This window comes from Musca vetustissima, unplaced genomic scaffold (genome assembly GCF_032173495.1).
Source record: "Musca vetustissima isolate MV318-11 ecotype Yass unplaced genomic scaffold, APGP_CSIRO_Mvet_v1 utg76065, whole genome shotgun sequence".
NCBI lineage: Eukaryota > Metazoa > Arthropoda > Insecta > Diptera > Muscidae > Musca > Musca vetustissima.
The window spans coordinates 87,417-110,040 of NW_026877529.1; the positions used below are offsets into that span (position 1 = coordinate 87,417).

General features: G+C 36.4%; 1 protein-coding gene across 1 annotated transcript; it reads left to right on the forward strand.

The window, feature by feature from the left end:
* Positions 1 to 621: 621 nt before the first annotated feature.
* On the forward strand, positions 622 to 22,624 carry LOC133322129 (intermembrane lipid transfer protein VPS13B). Its single transcript, XM_061531178.1, has 16 exons — positions 622 to 1,295; positions 1,357 to 1,969; positions 2,724 to 3,138; positions 3,253 to 4,251; positions 5,600 to 5,819; positions 5,865 to 6,802; positions 7,782 to 8,886; positions 12,129 to 13,601; positions 13,669 to 13,825; positions 14,789 to 16,065; positions 16,139 to 16,224; positions 16,897 to 17,762; positions 17,877 to 18,447; positions 18,511 to 18,665; positions 20,527 to 22,311; positions 22,376 to 22,624. Exons 1-16 carry the CDS (start codon positions 622 to 624, stop codon positions 22,622 to 22,624), a joined length of 11,583 nt encoding a protein of 3,860 aa, XP_061387162.1.

Sequence of the window (22,624 nt, forward strand, 5' to 3'; positions counted from 1 at the left end):
GGACTTCATTCTGACTCCTGCACATCTCGATTTGTTCACGCTCACGTTTTTCTTGTTCTTTCTTATTTTCCCATGCCTTGCCTGAATCATCGATTGTATTTCACTCTTAAAGCCACTAGCTGTTGTGCCAAAACCCTGAACTTGGGATAGTACAACTTTTGGATAACCCCAAAACAGCCGTGCAATATTGTTAACATAATGGAGGAAGTGCTCGTAACAGCAGAAAAATAAAATACATATATTTATTTGAATTCAAAATCTGAATAAAGATAGGACAAGTCGCTGTTTCTTTTCCCCACAAATGTGGATATCTTTTTAAAAATGTGGCAACATTTTTATATGGCAGCATAGATTGTTTTTCAGCTGTTTCCTTTCCCAGTTCATTTATTTGCGTTTTTGTTTTGCTTTTCCCATTTATTTATTTTGTTTTGATTCCCATAATTTATTGTCATTCTTCCATTCTACCGATTTTTATCATATTTGTGTCAGTTTGTGTCTGAGTGTCGTTTTTATTTGACGTGTCTACAAAAACAACAAATTGCCAAGAATAAAAAAATAAATTTTTTAAATAATCATGTAAAAATCGAATTATTGGAAAAAAACAAACAAATTCACAACAAAATGTTTAAAATCGAGTCCTATATAACACCCATCATACTCAATTATTTGGCGAAATATGTTAAGAACATTAGACCACAAGATTTTCAGGTATCTTTGTGGGAGGGCGAAGTAACATTTCAAAATCTCGATTTACGGCTGGATGTTTTGGAGCAAGAGTTAAATTTACCATTTGAATTTCTATCGGGACATATACACGAGCTGGCCATACAGGTGCCATGGACGAAAATAACATCTGAACCCATCAAGGTATTGATCAATACCATTGAATTTGTGCTGAAGGCTAAAACTGTTGTAGAACATGGTGCGAAGTCATCGGCTGGCAATTCTCCACAACATAGCGCTGCCATGGTGGAGGGTAATGCAAAGGCGCAGCGGAAAGATGATGACTCGTCGAGTATGAGTTCGGGGCTGGCAATGAAAATTGTCAATAACATCAATATCCAGTGTCAGAATATCATTTTGAAATATGTTGAGGAGGACATCGTGGTGTCGATGAATGTTCAGTACTTGAGTTATTGTCCCGCCAATGAGTTGTGGCAGCCGGCCATGGTTGATGTGAATCCACATAAGGTGTTGATGCGTAAACTAATTAATATTTCGGATTTAACGATATGTTTGGATAGGCGCAATTCTGCAGGTCAAATTGATGTGTGTCAGGAACCGGTATTATATAGGTATGTAGATGAAAAGAGTACGGTATTAACAATCGATTTGTAAATAAAATTTATTATACAGATGTACCTTGGAGATACGATTTTTGAGGAAATACAATAGCAACACCTTGGCCACTAGCAGTATAACACGCATTGGTATATTCACACAAGCCCTTGATCTAAACCTCTCATCTCTGCAAATACCAATGTTAATGCGTCTCATTAAATTCTTAACATCATTATCGGGTGATAGTGATTCCGAAGATGATCCATGTTCGGTTAATAAAGAACGAGGTGTTGCGGAAAATTCCTCCGATGCGGCAGGTTCTTCATATTTATCATGGGCCTGGAATTTATTACCCAGTTTTACATTTGAAGAATCCGATGAAGTGGATAGTGGAGGTGATGATGCCCCGGGCCATACAAAAGATGTCGGCATATATGTAGAGGAGTTGAATTTTACTTTGAAAAATTCTGAATTTATTAATGATGCGATTATGGGTGGCATAAAACGTATTCGATATACACCAATTGTACGTTTTACATTTGGCGGATTGTATTTTGAGCGGGTGGCGGTAAAGGAAATTGATTGGATTAGCACTAAGGCTGGTCTTTCGTCGATATATGTTGAACCGTTGGGTCAATATCGTACGGAAGATAATCATGAGGCGTTGGCATTGTTGGAGACATCACCGGTAAGTAAATGACTATTTTCTGAGGGAATATTAGAGCCTTAGGCATGGATTTTTTAAACATTTTTTCTGAGGGACTTTTAGATCCTTAGGCTTAGATTTTTTTCAGGGACTTTTAGATAATTTTTTTCTGAAGGATTTTTAGATCCTTAGGCTTGGATTTTTTGAGGGACTTTTAGATCATTTTTTCTGAAGGTTTTTTAGATCCTTAGGCGTGTATTTTTTTTTTTTTTTGAGGGACTTTTAGATAATTTTTTCTCCGGGATTTTTAGATGCTTAGGCGTCGATTTTTTGAGGGACATTTAGATCATTTTTTCTGATGTACTTTTAGAGTTTTAGGCGTGGATTTTTTAAACATTTTTTCTGAGGAACTATTAGAGCCTTAGGCGTAGATTTTTAAAACATTTTTTCTGAGGAACTTTTAGAGCCGTATGCGTGGTTTTTTTAAACATTTTTTAGAGCCATGATGTTGATTTTTAAACATATTTTCGATGGACTTTTAAACATTTTTCTGAGGGACTTTTAGATCCATAGGCGTGGATTTTTTTGAGGGACTTTTAGATCCTTATGCGTGGATTTTTAAAACATCTTTTCTGAGAGAATTTTAATTCCTTAGGCGTGGATATTTTAAACATTTTTTCTGAGGGACTTTTAGAGTCTTAGTCGAATTTTGTATGCTTTCTTAATAGGGTATACAAATTCGGTGCAGCGGAACATTTATTCAATTAATAGCAAATTCATTTCTCTTCTTTTACAGTACACCAATATGCGTTCCTTCATCGACAAATCCCTCTTCGATGAACAATGTATGATTGCCGATCGCGGCTGGGGTGTTACCAACTATGAGGATTATGTTACACGCATCACTGATGATTATCTCATTTTTCGTAGCCCAGTATTTGCATTGGACATTATAACATATCGTTCTGCGTCCGGTTCTTGTGAATCCAAAGATGCCAGCAATATTACCACAAATATAAGTGGCAAGAAAATCTATGATATACACAAGCAATGTCGTCTGCTGTCGTCGGGCATAACATTTCGTTTGAATGAAACATTTATGCAGGTTAAAAATATTATTAAAAATTTCATAGATTTATACGATTCATCAATTAATGCCTATTCGTCATCAAATGCAGAGAAAATCGAAATACATGATTCAAGTGCAACAACAGCCGTAGGTAAAACAAAAACAATAGCAACGTATCACCAAGATGCCGTGGGAGGCAACGATGAACCTTTGGAAAGTTATGCTGGTGGAAGAAATAGTGTTGTGGATGGTTCACCCAAATTACATCCACCTTTGGTAGAAGATTATGATGCCCTTATGCAGGGGGTGCCCTTGTGTAAATATAAAATCGATTTGAAATATATGCAAGTGGAAATATTTGCCAAAACTGAACCATCAGCACAGAGTAGCCGATCCATATATCGTCGTTTACCATCATCAATAAAAAATTCCCTTCCTTTTCTTTTGGTAAATTTTGATTTTATTGAACTTTATTTAACCACACCTTTAAATCCCGATAAACTAGTACACACCACATGTCAACTACCGGATAAACCTCAAGAACTTCTCAATGCCTGTTATGATAATTATGAATTGAATATTGGTGATTTTACATTGAGTCTAATGTCCCCATCTAAGGACACTGCAATACGTCTTGTGACAATACCAAAATTATGTTTGTCCTATGGTAGTTTACTCCAACCCTATCACTGGAAAACGGATGAAGTTTCTATTAAAAAAATCGATTTACATTGTGATCAGATACGTATGGATTTCTCGAAACGGGAATTATTTGCTGCTCTCTATTTGTATGAATCGTTGTGGTCATATCAGCCTCAATTGTTGATCAGGGTTTCAACAATTTTAAATCATCCTTATGAGTTGGCAGATTCCATAGCCTTAAGTTGTGGATTTAATAAATTGCAAATGAAGCGGAGACTCTATCACACATTTGATATTTGGAATGCTCATTTGTCAGCGGTTACGGCAGATGTCCTAATGGAAAGAAAATCGGTTCAAGTTCAACGTTATAATATATTTAACACCACATCGAAGATGCATAATAATCAAAATAAATGGTTGGAAGTGCATATACAATATCCGGGAGTCAATGGAGAAGTGTCTACAAGTCATCAGAAATCGGCAAAGAAGGAACCCAAAGAATCCATTAATATGGCTATTGGTATATGGATGGAAAAGTTTTATTTCAATTGTAACAAGCAGCTATTGGATTTTCTTTCGTTGGTTTGTCAGGAGGATGAGCGATATTGTAGGGGTAAGTTCCATAATTTTGTAATTCTTATTATATTCTCTTTTAAATCCTTAGGCGTAGATTTCTTAACCAGATTGTCTAAGGATCTTTTAGTACCTTAGGCGTAGATTTCTTAACCAGATTGTCTGAGGATCTTTTAGTGCCTTAGCCTTTGATTTCTTAACCATATTGTCTGAGGGACTTTTAGAGCCTGGATTTCTTAATCATATTATCTGAGGGACTTTTAGAGCCTTAGGCGTGGATTTCTTAACCATATTGTCTGAGGCGTGGATTTCTTAATCATATTGTCTGAGGGACTTTTAGAGCCTTAGGCGTGGATTTCTTAACCATATTGTCTGAGGGACTTTTAGAGCCTTGGGCGTGTATTTCTTATCCATATTGTCTGAGGAAATTTTAGAGCCTTGGGCGTGGATTTCTTAACCCTATTTTCTAAGGGACTTTTAGAGCCTTAGGCGTGGATTTTTTAAACATTTTTCTGAGGGACTTTTAGTGCCTTAGGCGTGGATTTTTTGAAACATTTTTTCTGAGGGACTTTTAGTGCCTTAGGCGTGGATTTTTTGAAACATTTTTTTCTGAGGGACTTTTAGTGCCTTAGGCCTGGATTTTTTGAAACATTTTTTCTGAGGAACTTTTAGATACTTATGTGTGGATTTTTAAACATTTTTTTCTGAGGGACTTTTAGTGCCTTAGGCGTGGATTTCTGAGGGACTTTTAGAGCCTTGGGCGTGGATTTCTGAAGGACTTTTAGAGCCTTTTTTAACCACACTTTCTGAGGGATTTTAGAGCCTTTCTGAGGGACGTTTAGAGCCTTTTTAACCACACTTTCTGAGGGACTTTTAGAGCCTTTTTAACCACACTTTCTGAGGGACTTTAAGAGCCGTAGACGTGGATTTGTTAAACACATGTTCTAAGGGATTTTTAGAGCCGTAGGCGTAGATTTTTTAAAAAATATTTTCTCAGGTACTTTTAGAGCCTTAGGCTGTGGGACATTTGGAGCCTTAGGGGTAGATTTTTTTACCCATCTTTTAAACCCATTTTATTGATTTAAATCGGTATTACTTACTGGCTACAATAATAAAATCTTAGAAACTCCTTTTGTATATATCCTAATTGGAGTAGAGTATCATATAGTCGACCTGTAGGCCTATTCTGTAACTTTTAACAATATTCGAAATTGCTTAATTTTCTTTTGCTTTTGTAAAAACAACAAAACAAACAAATGAAATTGTTGTAAAATAAACAATGTCGAATGTTGTTAAAAGTTACAGAATAGGCCTACAGGTTCGACTTTAGTATTTTCTTGCTGAATTTTCCTATTAATTTTTAATTTATCCCTTATTTCTTTCTTTAGACTTTTCAGTTGAGTCCGATGTTCAAAGTCAAACGGTACAAAATCCAGCAGTTCCTAGCAGTCACCACACAAGTTCAGCCCACTCAACGGCCTATCAAACAAATCCCTCTATGCCACAAGTATTTGGTAGAAAATCATCAAGGAATTCAAATTCTCTACGAAAAATTTCCCATCCCGAGGAGACAATACATTACAGTTCCGAGAAAGATGAACGAATAGAATATACCACAACGGAACCTCTACTAACGGAAGAAATCAAAGCAACTACAACGACAACAGAAACCAAACCCTCAGACGAAGAAAAAATTAAAAATTATTTTAAAAAATTCAATACAATTATTATTTATATGGATATAGCACAAAGTCAAATGGACATAACAACAAATCACAAATATTTATCGAAAGATGATACCCAGGATTTTACACGATTCACATTGCCCCACATCATTTTGAAATCAACTTTTGCCGAATATATAACACGTTCAAGTTTGCGTTTAAAAGTTAATCCACCATTAAATACCAAGACCACCTTTAATTGGACAATACAATTTTTGGATTTGTCTATTGCAACCAGTATAAATGATCAGCTATATGCTGTGCTACAGCCTTGGCAAACCACTGTCACGGTGGCCATGAATAAACGTAAACAAAATTTGCCAATACCCACCAATCTTTCCGAATATACATCACCGACCTTTAAAACCCAACAACAGCATACATCACCACGAAGTAGTAAACAAAAATCGAAACATCCAACATCGGAACATGCTGCAAAGTCACAGGATAACTCGTCGGTATCTTCGGGTTCATTGAAGGAAATTTTTTCGGGCAGTGAACATTATAAAGATTCATCATCAGCCACACCATCATTGCCAAAAATGTGTCCAAAGGCCGCAGCGAATGCTGAGGGGGTTTGTGGTGGTGATAAGGTCCAGGAATTAATATGCCTTAATTTACATTTGGATTCATCGACGGTGTATATGTATGTAAATAACATCAAGACGCTGCAAGGACATTTTCAACATTTTATGAAAATTATGGAAATGTCCTCGCTGATAGTGGTTGGCAAGAGGGATATATCAGCTGGCAACTGCAATAAACAACCAGTGAAAATTCTAACCCTTACCGAAGATCATCATCATATTAAGGAGTTCATGGATCTCGATTCGAATTCGGATATATCAGCGAAGCCAACTAGTGAATGTGAGTATTTGAAGTCGTGGACTTTTAAACATATTTTCTCAGAGAATTTTAGAGCCTTCGCCGTGGATTTTTAAATATATTTTTTCTCAGAGACTTTTAGAGCCTTAGGCGTGAATTTTTAAAATATATTTTCTCAGAGACTTTTAGAGCCTTAGGCGTGGATTTTTGAAATATATTTCCTCAGAGACTTTTAGAGTCTTAGGCGTGCATTTTTTAAATATATTTCCTCAGAGACTTTTAGAGTCTTAGGCGTGGATTTTTTAAATATATTTTCTCAGAGACTTTTTGAGCCTTTGGCGTGGATCTTTTAAATAAATTTTCAAAGGGACTCTTAGAGTCTTAGGCGTGGATTTGTTAAATATATTTTCTCAGAGACTTTTTGAGCCTTTGGCGTGGATCTTTTAAATAAAGTTTCAAAGGGACTCTTAGAGTCTTAGGCGTGGATTTGTTAAATATATTTTCAAAGGGACTCTTAGATCCTTAGGCGTGGATTTTTTAAATATATTTTCCTACAGACTTTTAGAGCCTTTGGCGTGGATCTTTTTAATAAATTTTCAAAGGGACTCTTAGAGTCTTAGGCGTGGATATTTTAAATATATTTTCAAAGGGACTCTTAAAGCCTTAGGCGTGGATTTTTTAAATATATTTTCAAAGGGACTCTTCGATCCTTAGGCGTGGATTTTTTAAATATATTTTCAAAGGGACTCTTAGAGCCTTAGGCGAGGATATTTTAAATATATTTTCAAAGGGACTCTTAGAGCCGTAGGCGTGGATTTTTTAAATATATTTTTAAAGGGACTCTTAGTGCCTTAGGCGAGGATATTTTAAATATATTTTTAAAGGGACTCTTAGTGCCTTAGGCGAGGATATTTTAAATATATTTTTAAAGGGACTCTTAGTGCCTTAGGCGAGGATATTTTAAACATATTTTTAGAACCTTCTATCTATTAATATTATTTTTTTTTTCATCTCATTTCAGATAAATCCCTGCTGAATAAACTCTCCCTTTTCTGCCAATGGACTGTGACAAAGGTCATAGCAGAAGTTGTCAATGCACCCGAACAGCCACAGCGAAGTAAAATCATATTGGAACTTGAAGATTTCCTCTGCACCCTTGATCAGGGGCAGGATTTTACAAAATATACAAATAAAATTGGCAATTTCAATTTAAATTATTATCAGCAAAAATCCGCAAACGAATGGTTGGCCCAGGAGCGTATACGTATCCGAATGATTGCCGAAACCACAGATTTGCCATTTTTAAATATTGTCCTTACAAAAGTATGCTTGAGAGATTTTTACAAGCGTATTGGTGTTAAACGTAAAGGTGAAATGGATCGTTTTATAAGTGAAATTGTTGTTATAATGCAGGCTATGGAAATTATTATGGATTTTGATGGAATACTAGAATTTTTGCAGCCATTGTGTGCTCTAATGTGGGAGGAGGAGAGTGCCACTGACAAAGAAGGAGAAAATCTGCATGAGGTTAAAAAGATAAAAGAAGAATCGATTGTAAAAGCTGCCGATTTGCCATTGGTACATTTTGAAAGTAAAGGCATAACATGTTATTTCCCCTTGGCCAATGGAATAGCACAACAACAACAATGTTCAGTGTTAATATGTAAAATTGATAGCATCAATATAACACCGAACTTACAAAATCCACTTCAACGTAAACCCCAACGTCCCGATGTTTATGGTAAAGCAGCGACAATGGGTATTTTAAGTATACCCGGTTCAATGGTGGAGGATCGTCAATATGAGTTGACGCTGAGAAAGTTTTCGGCCGCCTCCGGCAATTGGCATGAAATTTTAACACATATGCGTAATAAAGATCATAATTTCCATACAAATCCAGCTGTCGAATGGAATAATCCAGAGCGAAAACAATCATTACGTTTGGCAGAGATTTTCAAAAATTTCACTTTGATTGTCATCTACGCTCCGAATATAGTGTATAATAATATTCTCATTTGTGGAGAGGCTTTGGAGTTTAATTGCTCATCGGATTTATTGACGAATATTACTACAGATCAATTGAAAATGTTCGCGGGTCATTGGCGGAAATTGCAACAAATATCAGAGTAAGTTGGGTTCGTAAGACGAAAAAATGCTTTTATAAACAATATTTTCTGAGAGCTTAGAAAAGCTTTAGGCGTGGATTTTTATAAAGAATATTTTCTGAGGCCTTTGAAGAGCTTTAGACGTGGATTTTATAAAGAATATTTTCTCAGAGTTCAGAAAAGCTTTAGGCGTGAATTTTATAAAGAATATTTTCTCAGAGTTCAGAAAAGCTTTAGGCGTGAATTTTATAAAGAATATTTTCTGAGGGCTTTGAAGAGCTTTAGGCCTGGATTTTATAAAGAATATTTTCTCAGAGTTCAGAAAAGCTTTAGGCGTGAATTTTATAAAGAACATTTTCTGAGGGCTTTGAAGAGCTTTAGGCTTGGATTAAAAAAAAAATATTTTCTGAGGGCTTTGAAGAGCTTTAGGCTTGGATTTTATAAAAAATATTTTCTGAGGGCTTTGAAGAGCTTTATGCCTGCGTTTTATAAAGAATATTTTCTGAGGGCTTTGAAGAGCTTTATTTATTTATTTAATTCATAATGTAACACCAGAGCCTCATGAGGCCATACAAATGTATTACATAAACAATAAACTGCCTAAAACTTAACATAATTCATATATAATAAAAAAATCAAAAATTTATAATTATCAAACTAAGATAACTATAACCGGTTCCCCAACCAACAAAAAATTTAAGAAATATATATATGTATATATATATGGGCAATATTGCCAATTTTTTAATATTCCATTTTCAAAATCAGCTTTTTTGTTTTTGTGGCACATCTATGATTTTTGGTACACATATAGAGAAAAATGTTCTGACTCCGAAACCGTTCGCGATCAAATTTTTGGTTGATGCGCGCAAAAGTTATCGAGGTTTTAATTTTGGGCATAAGAAAAAAATCTTAAAATTACGCCGTTTATTATATTGACCAAAAACGTTGATATATATCTTCCTCCGTAAAATAAGAATATGAATATATTATAATAATCGCGATAAAGTTGCACATATTCGCGAAATATGAGAAAAATAAAAAAATATAGCAGATTACATCAATATTTTCATTATATTAATGACATACACACACCTAAAATTAATTTAAAAATATCTACATAATCTAAACACGATGGTGAATCAAATGATATCAAAATCACACGAGTCCGTGTAGCGGTTTCTAAATCAAAGCGACAACAAAACAAGATATTGAGGAAAAATATTTGTTTTTGGTTCGAAAAAATAATGTCATCATATTAATTTTTTTAATTGTATACAAGAAATTTCAGAAAAAAATGTTGGGGTTATTCTGCTATTTTACCCGAATTTCGCCGAAAAATTGACATATATAATAATAATCACTCTTTGTGTATAAATATACCCCTTGCGGATTATACCAAGACCCTTCCGGTAAATCTTAGAATTCTATAAATAGGAATAAATCTTAAAATAAAATAATATTATGAAATATACATTTTAAATTGCGTGTAAATCGCGTAATTCTCAAAATCATTTGATGCGCATGCGGTTTCCAGGAAGTACTGAGGTTTATCTTCCAATCCATATATATTTTGCGAAGTTTCATTTGACGGCTAAGATGTGCCGCACGTTACATTGAAGTACCCAAAAAATCGTAAAACGCGAATAATTTCCGAAAACTCCATATGCCATTAACGCGCAACCGATTTCGGTATGCACCCTAAAAAAATACATCCATCTATACCGATTTCAATGTGGTCCATTAAGAACCATGGATGTGCCAGCTCACACTATTTTTGAGATAAATTGCGTTTTATTCGCGTAATTCTCAAAATCATTTGATGCGCATGCGGTTTCCAGGAATTACTGAAGTTTATCTTCCAATCCATATATATTTTGCGAAATTTCATTTGACGGCTAAGATGTGCCGCACGTTACATTGAAGTACCCAAAAAATCGTAAAACGCGAATAATTTCCGAAAACTCCATATGCCATTAACGCGCATCCGATTTCGGTGTGCACCCTAAAAAAATACATCGATCTATACCGATTTCAATCTGGTCCATTAAGAATTATGGATGTGCCGGCTCACACTAGTTTTGAGATAAATTGGGTACATCGCTCTTTCGGCTGAAGTTTTTAAAGTTCTCTTTTCGAACAAGATCAAAATCTGTATGATGTCATTTATTGAAGCGGAAATGATCCATAGAAAACGCGAATAAATCCGCGATATTTTCAAAAACATTTTTTGTCAAATTTCGTGTTTTTGGAAGGCCAATTCCCGCCGTTCTAGTAGATGGATTTTCACGAAGAAGATTTTATATCATCCGAAACGTAAAAAACCTTATTGATCGCGGGTACCCATATCATTCAGTTGACAGATCTAAAAATTTGGCCCGAAAAATAGGTTTTTTAGAAATTTGATCGCACAAAATTCGCACCTTCGGATGAGTATTACTCTGAAGCTGTGCATACTACATACACAAAATACATATCAAATTACGCAGATTCGCGACTACAATAATCTTATAATCGATTTTTATAAATTCCTGTTTGCGTATTAAAGCTAGAAGTAAAATTAAAAAAACACTCAAAATCGAGCTTCAAAATGTCAGCATCATTTAAAGGTAGATGCAGTTAACATTTTTAAAAATGATACATAAGGGGCGTAGTCCCCATTTTGTTGACTTCTAGTTTTCTTTTGACACGAAGACCGTGCAATGAGTGGCTTAGTCACAAATCGATAGAGAACATAAAAAAATTGGTTCGCCTCAATCTGTTTTTACACATTTTTTTACATTAAAGTAGACACAGCTTCCACCAAAATAAAGTTTGGAGGTCAATATCATGAACAGTTTGCAACGACAGATCAATTAACCCAAAACTGTTCACTTTTTTCATATACTTAATTAGTTCCCACGTTATAAAGGGGTGAACCTCCGCTTCAGCTATGTTAAAAAATTGGCAATATTGCCCATATATATAATTAAAAAAAAACAACCGCCCAATTAGTAAAACATATGGATAAATCGAAATAACAAGGCATTATTCAAAAAAATCATTGATCGTATCTAAGAATGCAAATAAAAATCTGTAATTTTTCCTGCGTTTTATAAAGAATATTTTCTGAGGGCTTTGAAGAGCTTTATGCCTGCGTTTTATAAAGAATATTTTCTGAGGGCTTTGAAGAGCTTTATGCCTGCATTTTATAAAGAATATTTTCTCATGGCTTTGAAGAGCTTTGGGCGTGGATTTATTAAATAATATTTTTTCTTTTCTAGCACAATAAACAATATGACTAAACGAAAATTGAATTCCACCAGCAAACGATTATCACCGTATAGTAAATATCAATTGGAAACAATGCAAAACCTGGATCACGTTGGACCTTTCCAAACAAATCTACGCCACATGAAAACGGAGAAACAAAAAAATTCAACCAATACAGCAGAAATTCGTCGTTTTACCCGTTTGGGTTCGGCATCACAATTTGAATCGATTGATGAAGATGGTGAGCCTCAACTGAAAACCGATTCGGGTGTACAATCCATTACTTCCAAACCTTCAGTAGCAACCAACATTCCATTGGATAAATTTTCACAAATCTATCCAAACATAATAGCATCACATTCAATAATTAGCAACAAAAGAAATCTACCCAAATCGATATCATTATTGGCTGGGGTGTTTACATTTAAAATCTATGATTCGACTACATCCTCCCACGAAGATAATTTGGCAGTGGAAAATAATGAGGGTATAGGCAAACCCCTTATGTCTATGACTATATCGCAACCCAGTTTTATGATTACGCAAAATATTTACGATTCGGTGGTGAATTTTTCAGTTTTCAATGTAAAATTATTTTTACCACAAATTCAAAATTGCAATTGGCGGCCACAAACAAGTTTTACGAGTCCCACATCACCAGTGGAACAATTTTGTGAAGCCATCATTGACACCAAACCAGGAGAATTAAGTTCAACGGGTATACCACCGGCATTGCTGACCTACAAAGCAAGTCAGACAAAATTAAAAATGCTTGAAATCGATATTGATTTATCGAAACCATTGGTTCTCACCCTAAGCCAATCGTATATAGAGGAAATGTGTAAAAATCTTATGATAATCTATAACAGCATACATTCACAACAAACGCCACAGACAACCACTTGCCAGCAACAACCCATACATCGTCTATCGAAAATTATGCTCATGAAAGCCAATACCTTAAATGCCGATCGTTTAAATATAAAATGCAACAACATTGCCCTGAAGCTAACCAATCACCTTGACTATGAAACCAATTTAAATCTCAATGAGCTGAAAATAAATCTAAAATATTTAACGCGTCCCGAAAAGTGTTCAATAAAATATTCATTGGCCGCTGTATATTTACGCACAAATCGTAAAATATTTCTTCACCCCATGTCGCTAAAGGGTTCCATTGATTTTGTTAGTGAACCCTGGAATCGTTTGCCACTCGTTAATGTCATCTGTAAATTTAATGTTATACAAATCGAGTTGGGTGTTTCAATATTGCAACAAATGCAACAAGCCTTAAATGATTTATCATCTATTGCTGGGTATGCTCAAAAACAATTACAACAATTTCAAGCTTTGAATTTACATGATGATTTTGGTTATCATGTAAATCGTCAAATATTACGTCAACTGAAATATCCCAAAGTAAATTCATTTGTGAAGAGTAATAAGAGTTTGAAACGTGAGGAGTTCTATCAAGATGATTTGAGGTTTGTAAAACATTTTTATTTATTTTTGTTGCTTTTGAAAATAATATTTTGGATTTTTTTGTTGCAGAGCTGGAGCTTTTCAATTTGTGGAACTGATGTCTGATGCGGTTTTGCCATTGCCATATCAGGTGCAAATTATCAAAAAGGATTATGGTATTATTTGTTGGCGTTATCCCCAGCCCAGAAAAATGTGTAAAATACACATATATCCGGTGCCAATGGCGGTAAGTTATAGATAATCATAACATTATCAAAGAAATGAGTATATAGGCCACTTTATCCTGACAACAAAATCTGAAAAAACTTGTTGAGGAAGTCTTTATAGGAGAGCTGAAGTCAGTTTTTATAGACGAGCTGAAACCAGACTTTAGAAACGAGCTGAAGGCAGTCTTTATAGGAGAGCTGAAGCCAGTCTTTATAGACGAGCTAAAGACAGTTATTATAGACGATATGAATCCCGCCTTTATAGGCCTGCTGAAGCCAGTCTGTATAACGCGCTGGAGCCAGTATTTACAGACGAGCTGAAGTCAGTCTTTTTAGAACATCTTTAGACCTGCTGAAACCTGTCTTTATAAACGAGTTGTAACAGTCTTTATAGGCCAGCTGAAGCCGGTCTTTATAGACAAGCTGAAGTCAGTTTTTATAGGGGAGCTGAAGTCAGTCTTGATAGACGAGCTGAAGCCGGTCTTTATAGACTAGCTGAAGTCAGTTTTTATAGGGGAGCTGAAACCTGTCTTTATAAGAGAGATGAACCTTGGCTTTATAGACGTGTTGAAGCCAATCTTTATACACAAGCTGACAGCAACGTACACAGAAAAAATCCATTGCAAACATAAATTTACTGTGAAAAAAATTATAGGCGATGAGCTGAATCCAGTCTTTATAGGCGATGAAATCGGTCTTTATAAACGAGCTGAGGCCATTCTTTATAAACGAGGTGAAGTCTGTCCTTATATACGAGCTGAAACCACACTTTAAAGACGATGGAATCGGTATTTATAGGAGAGCTAAAGGCAGTCTTTATAAACGAGCTAAAGTTGGGGTTTATAAACGACGTCTTTCTTTAAAAAGTACACACTTCGCCCAATGTACCAAGAGTGCTTGAGAGCGTATAATTAATATTTCCCATTTAAAAATAATCATATGCTCCACTCTACTGTACTTCTTATCTTTTCTATTTTCTACAGGTTTCCAATCCCATACACATACGCTGTCGCATGGAATACTTCAGTGAGGTGCATGAACAATTTTTACATTTTTGTGATTTTTGGCTGTCGGAAACCAACTCCAAAGATATTAAATTACCAGAACGTGAAATTTGTGCTACCATTTGGCGTGTTGTTATTTTACAATCTCTCGTCTCTGTAGATGGGGAATGTTTCGATACAAGCGAAGAAGATGAAGAACTACAATCAATATCACATATGAATATTGAAGAAGTGCTGGGTAAAGGTCGTAAGGATTCCGATTTTATGTTACATCCAAAAGTATTAGTTGCCTGTATGCGTGTCGATACAACATTCCAATCGAAATCGGTGCCAAAAATACAAACCCTGCTTAGTTTCAATACGGTGTGTGTGAATTTGTTGAATAAACCCAACGATAACGATGAGCTGCCGCCAATGTTAAGGAATTATCATTTGGCGAATAATGTCAAAATACCACAGGCATTTTTAATATTCACTTTACAAAATATTAAAATGCATGGTGTCGTCTATAGTCGTATGAAATATAATGCCAATTTGATGTTGACAGCCCATATAAAATATTTGGATTATGGATTTCTGAATATGTTACCCCTGTTGGAGGAGACAACAGTGCAAACCTATTTGGAAATGGATCAAAAGAAAAATGTGGTGAATGCCAATTTTGTGTTTGATCGTTTGCGTTTTAATTTGGGACCCTCGGTACTGCACACCCTACTCTCATCGAAATTGCATTGGGAAGAGTGTTTAGATGCGAATGAAAGACGCATACGTCATGTGTTGATACCAAAATGTATTGTGGTAAACCGTACCATGACGGCCATGGCTTTTGGCCAATCGGGTACACATGAACGCATCCCGCTAAGTCCCAAAGAATGCTGCATGTATTCATTTCGTAGTGATTGTAATAGTCAAGATTTGACTCTTTATATATCTGATGAAGAAACGAACACAGTGGATACATCCGAATCGATACATATTCCATTTAAATTTGAGAGCGAAACAATGTCACAAACATTTTGCATTGGCAGCAAATGTATTATTGTGAAATCGAAAAAGTTATCTGGTTCCCAAATATGTGTTTTAATACAAGGGCAAATTGAGCTGATATCAATGGTTGAACATAATTTACGTTTAGAATTTCGCCAAGAGGGAAAATTGTATGATGAGGCGAATAAACCATTGGAATATTTTATTGAACGAAATGGTCGTAATTCGTTTTATTATAATGTCAATCGCAATTCGAATATATCGATGAGGTAAGTTGGTGTGCATTTGTATTTATTTTTGTTATTTTAAAAATTAATTTACAAATATTTTTTTTAATTACAGGCTGAGATTGGCAGATAATAAAGTACGAGCTCGCACGGGTGATATACCCTTGAAAATGAACAAAAAACTACCATGGCTGGTTAAAGGTGAGTAACTGTAGGCAATTTTGGAGAACATTATTTCACATTCTCCCAGAACTGTTGAATTGAGGTACAGATAGAGAATTATTTTTTAAATATAGAAAAAATTATGATTGATAATTCTTTGGCATTTAGACATTTGGTGGGTCATTTCACTGATGAATCATCCATTGCTTCAATCGGTACCAACATTCACCGCAATGGTCTTTTGCCGTGATAGACACAACAAGAATCAATTTACATATTTAAATTGAGGACGAGCTGAAGGGGGTCTTTATAGACGCGATGAAGGGAGTCTTTATAGACGCGATGAAGGGAGTCTTTATAGACGCGATGAAGGGAGTCTTTATAGAAGAGTTGAAGGGAGTCTTTATAGACGAGCTGAAGGGAGTCTTTATAGACGAGCTGAAGGGAATCTTTATAGACGATCTGCAGGGAGTCTTTATAGACGATCTGCAGGGAGTCTTTATAGACGATCTGCAGGGAGTATTTACAGACGATCTGCAGGGAGTCTTTATAGACGATCTGCAGGGAGTCTTTATAGACGATCTGCATGGAGTCCTTAGAGAAAATAATTTCATAATTTTTAATATTATCTTTTTCAATATCACATATTATAACTTTATTTGAATTATTTTCATGATCGACATGTTGATTAATCTATTTCTTCCTTTCCAGTTCCTGTCAACAACAATGAATTCATTAGCTTTTGGGTTCGGATACTGCGCGAAGATATAACTACAACCACAGCAAATAACGATTCAATGCAACCACAAAAAATTCTCATTACCATATGGCCAATATTTGAAATAACATCGCGGCTAAATTGTGCCATACAGGCAAAAGAACAAAATACTGAACAAGAATTTAGCGTGATGGGTCAGGGAGGGCAATATATATTGGATGCATCAGCCACGCACCTAACAGAACATCCTTTGAATTTCAAATATGATTTTCCATTGGCAACATCCTCGCAGGACAATTACACTTTGCGTTTAAGATCATTAGATTGGCAAAAATTCTTTTGGTATGATGAACAAAAATGGACCATAGAGAATGCCTTGAATGTTTTGGCTAAACCAGCCACAAAGAATTGGCCTCTGGCAGCCGATGAAGAAGAGTTAAAGGTTAAACGTAACTCCCTAGGCAATGGAGAAAGTGATGTCATTTACAATACTCAAGTTAGCCGGGAATTTTCGTGTACTTTAAATTTGGAAATTGCACCATGGGGAATGTTTATTAATGGTACGGGTGTGAATATACAACTGAAGGCATTTGCCCCACCGGCAACGCCTCAACAACACCTGCAACAACATGGGGATGGAAAACACATTTCAATTGCCGCCAATAACTTGGAAATGTTATTTAATATTTCACAAGGTTTTGTTATTGGCATACAAAATAGTGTTGATAATTGGAATTACTCATTGCCAATATTTTTCGAAAATGCCTTGTCGAATCAATGTAAACGATATTATGTTCTAACCGAAGGAGATATTACCGATATTGTTATCCTACGAGGCAAGGAAGTGTTTAAATTTGCCGTAAAATTACTCACTGAAAAAAATTGCAGAATTTTAAAATTAACTTCGAAATTTGGTATTGTAAATTATACCAAACTACCACTTTATCTATTACCATTTGCCATGGATCATAAGGAAAATGTCACGCGATCCAACATTCAAAGATTAAATGAAAAGACACCAAATACAGAAATCAATTCCACTTCGAAATGGAACAGCAGTATTGGCTTATCATTGACCACATTTTATGACATTAACTATGAGAGTGCACAACGATCGGTGGATACCGCCTTCGTATATTTTGTAATAATTAAAATGCTGGAAGATTCGGAGGTATCAATACCAATACCCCTCGCCTTACCATTCAATCGTAAATGCATTAGTGTACAACGTGGAAATGAATCCTACGCCTTGGTGGTATCGTTAATAGAACATGATGGTCTATATTATTTATGCATCACCGAAGATCTTTCACCTGCCGTTTTGGTTAACAATCAGACGGATTGTGCATTTATTGTGGCCCAAACTAATGCCTCGGAAAATAGTAAAGTTTCTTCAACCACCCCAGAATATGATGGCAAACATTTGGAATGGTATCATATGATACCCAAACAAAGTAAATGTTATTATACCCCTCCCGAATGGTATACTCGATTCCCCGAAGTCGATTCAACATTGTGCAATATCACATTGGCTTTGTATGATGGTGAGTTTTAAGCATTTGTTGTGTGGTGAATTATGAGTTTTAATCATTTTCTTTTCTTTGCAGATACCTCTACCAAAAAGACCATTAAATGGTCCAAGCCCATACGTTTGGATAAGACATGGAAAAAATTCCTACACATCCCCGGCCATGGTGATGTTAAAGTTATAATCTGTGATAAACATCGTGTTATACGATTAAATATCTACTACATATCCCAGGTGAGGAAAACTGCAACATGAAAGAATATAAAATTTAGGGAAAATTGCTTCTGGATGGCCAAAAGGAAAATAGAGAGTTCCGCTATGAAGGCAGTCTTTATAGACGAGATAATGGAAAACTTTACAGGAGAGTCGAATGTGGTCTTTATTGACGTGTTGATATGGGTCTTTATAGGCGAACTAAAAAGAATCTATATAGACTATTTAAAGGCAGACGAACTGAAGGTAGTCTTTATGGATGAGCTGAAGATTTTCTTTATAGACGAGCTGATGAGAGGTCTTTATAAAAGAACTGAAGGGAATATTAAAAGTCCAGCTGAAGAGGAAGTCTATAGAAATGCTGAAGACAAAGTCTATAAAAGAGCTGAAGCAGTCTCAATAGACGACCTGAAGGGAGTCTTTATAGACGAGCTGAAGGGAGTCTTTATAGACGAGTTGAAGGGAGTCTTTATAGACGAGCTGAAGGGAGTTTTTATAATGGACGAGCTGAAGGGTGTCTTTATAGACGAGCTGAATGGAGTCTTTATAGACGAGCTGAATGGAGTCTTTATAGACGAGCTGAATGGGGTCTTTATAGACGAGCTGAAGGGAGTCTTTATTGACGACCATTTGAAGTCGAGCTGAAGAGGAAGTCTATAGAAATGCTGAAGACAAAGTCTATAAAAGAGCAGAAGAAATCTCAATAGATGAGCTGAAGGGAGTCTTTCAAGACGAGCTGAAGGGAGTCTTTCTATACGAGCTGAAGGGAGTCTTTCTAGACGAGCTGAAGGGAGTCTTTCTAGACGAGCTGAAGGGAGTCTTTCTAGACGAGCTGAAGGGAGTCTTTATTGACGACCGTCTCAGAAGTCTAAGCTTGTTGACGTATTTCCGACTGTTGCTGATTTGGAGAAAATGAGGTAGCCACTGTATTTGATATATAAATTCAGTCGATCGGAATTTTCTAGAGGCCTTGCAGGCATAGTCCCTTTCGTACTTCTTAACGATCTTTAGTTGCTTATTGATCCAGGTGAATTCTATTTCGCTGACCATGTTGGTGCCCTTATCTACGTATCGTTGGCAGTGGTAAATTGCTCTCCGATACTCCTTCTTATCCATTAGTTTCTTGGTTTTGACGCTATTGGGTGCTGGAACCGACAGCGAGAGTTCCAACATGACTTTTGAATACACACTTATGACTTCATTCCCCTCTGTGGCCGTATACCTCAAAAATAATGGCTTGTCAACTGAAGCCGACGAATTTCCAAGAGTTTCGGTTTTGGAGGAACCTACATCAACAACGGACATATTTGACGTCCTTTGCCGACTAGAAGGTACAGTACGGATGACGGTAACATCAGCATCCTCCTTTTCGTCTGTCATTGGGCTGTTATCCGATGTGTAGGCTGGTATGCTCTCCTGGCGCAGACGTAAGCTGTCGTATATCTCGATGAGCCAAAAAGGTGGGATTCATTTTGTCGGTTCAAATTGTCATGTATTTCGTCCAAGACCGACGCAAAGTCATCCCCATCTGCACTTGGCGCCCATTGCGACATGCCTGAACATAGGCTTTTAGATTTTTAAAGAAGAGTCCGAGTCCATATTTTGAGTTCTACCTAGCACTGAAATAGAGACTGAGGATGCCAAAGCAGGCATTGAGGTTGGCCTTAGCCTAGCCTCCTAACCACGACAAGAACTTGATAAATAAATCAAATACTTATCGTGGCGTCCAAGTATTGATGAAGCTTAGCTCGAATTACACTTCCGCTTTAGGTAGTCATCCTTTAGGGCAGGAGACTAGGATCTCATATGTTTGGATAGTTAAATGGACGTTAAAACTTCATCAAAAAACTCCATCTCCGAGAGCCGCCCTTTATTTTTTCAGCAAATGGAATTTTCCGTGAAAGATTTAAGGTTGAGACTCTCAACGACAGAACCTAAAACAACAGATGAACAGGGAAATCTAGACCCCAAACCTCCAAGCGACTCAACGATAACCAAACTCTATACAGAAACACCACAATTTTCCAAACCCGATGTATGTCATCATTTCCGCAACGAATGTGAATCACGTCCCAATACCAAAGTTCGACTATTCATTAAGGAGATCGTCCTCAGCCTACACACCGATAGTCCACAACGTCAATATATGAAACAAGAGGTTGTTAGTCTATATGCAGATGATTTTGTTATGGCCTATGACGATTCCGAAGATGAACGTCTATTGAGTATGGCCATACCAAATCTGCAAATTGATAATCAATTATTTTCAACGGGTAAATATGATTTCCCGGTTATTCTATGTGCCCAAGATTTGTATCAACGTAATGATATGTTACCCGAACCCTATTATCTTGGAAGTTATTATAAATATTTGCTGGAAAAATCTCCAATGATAAAATTGAAATTAAAACTCTATGAAGATGAATTTAAAATATGTTCGCTGAAGTGTCATTTCAATCCGATACGAGCCTATATAGAGGATGCATATATTACAGATTTCTTGGATGCCCTGGTGGAATGTGAGCCCTCGAATTGTGCCTATCGTCCCAAGCCGAAAATTGAACGTATTGAATTGGTGGGAAATCAAATGTGTGTACCAAATGATGTGGCATCGGCGGCATTATATACCGCAGAGCCCCTGCAGTTGCGTCAATTCTGTATTGAACCTATGAGTGTTTTATTGTCCGTTCATACCTCGGTACGTTTGTATATCGCGCTGGATCACTCACCCCTATCATTTTCATTATATGAACGCAGCCATTTGTTGACAATGCCCATGAAATTTGGACAATCTCTGGGTATGCATTATTTGTCGGGTGCTATTTTTGGTGCTGGCTGGGTTGTGGGTTCTTTGGAAATTCTAGGCAGTCCTAGTGGCTTGGCAAGATCTGTTACCACAGGATTAAAAGATTTTGTGTCCTTACCGGTAAGAGGTCTCTTCCGTGGTCCTTGGGGTTTTATTGTAGGTATAACCCAGGGCTCGGCATCGTTGCTGAGAAATGTTACGGCTGGTACCGTTAACTCTGTTACAAAATTGGCGGCCTCGGTGGCACGTAATTTGGATCGTTTGACATTGGATGAGGAGCACATAGAACGCACTGAGGCTTTGCGACGTTCTCGACCTCAAGGTTTTACTGAAGGTCTATCACAGGGCATGACCGGATTGGGTATAAGCATGCTGGGAGCTGTTGGAGGTTTGGCACATCACACCTTGGAGGCTCGTTCAACTGTGGAAGTATTTACTGGCCTAAGTAAAGGTTTGGTGGGTGCTTTTACAAAACCCATTAGTGGTGCTGCAGAACTTCTTGCCTTGGCTGGTCAAGGTATGCTGCAAACTGTGGGCTTTAATGCAATGCCCAAGCAGAGATCACCCTCCACTTCACGGAATTTGTCATTGGAACCATCCGGTTATCGTACATGGAAAATTCTACCCATTGAAATGTCTTGTGATCAGATTTTATTCTATCATGAGGTGACACTGGCCGTGGAGGAGCATATGAAAAGGGGTTATGTTTTTCTAACATCAAGGATTTTTGCCATTATTGAGGCGGAGACAAGTAGATTATTATTTGCTTTACCTTTGGACAAGGTGCAGGTTACTGCAGATGCCAATGATAAAACCAAATATTATGTGCGCCTAACACGAGAAAGGGAAGATATTGAAGAGGTAAGATTTTCCTACATACCAAATTAGTTCCTTATCGTTCATTAAATTTTTATTTTTTCACCAGGATGCCGATTTTACCAATGAACGTATTATGAATTTCCTTCACACCTCATCGATAAAGATAACATCCGATTCTCTATTTTCCGATTTATTACAACATAATGCAACGCATGAACCGAACGATATCATCATGAATAGTACATCTAACTATAAACGAACACAAACCTTGGATTGGACATTTTATATAAGCGAACATTTGGGTGAATATATTTTACGTTATTTTAAAATTTTAAATACCAAATATCTAAATTAA

What these genes read in the sequence shown, in the direction of transcription:
- LOC133322129 (XM_061531178.1), top strand. Translation starts at nt 622, where the DNA reads ATGTTTAAAATCGAGTCCTATATAACACCCATCATACTCAATTATTTG. An exon ending in ACATGATTCAAGTGCAACAA is followed by an intron (nt 3,139 to 3,252) that starts CAGCCGTAGGTA and finishes TGGATGGTTCAC; the next exon opens with CCAAATTACATCCACCTTTG. An exon ending in AAAGGGAAGATATTGAAGAG is followed by an intron (nt 22,312 to 22,375) that starts GTAAGATTTTCC and finishes TTTTTTCACCAG; the next exon opens with GATGCCGATTTTACCAATGA.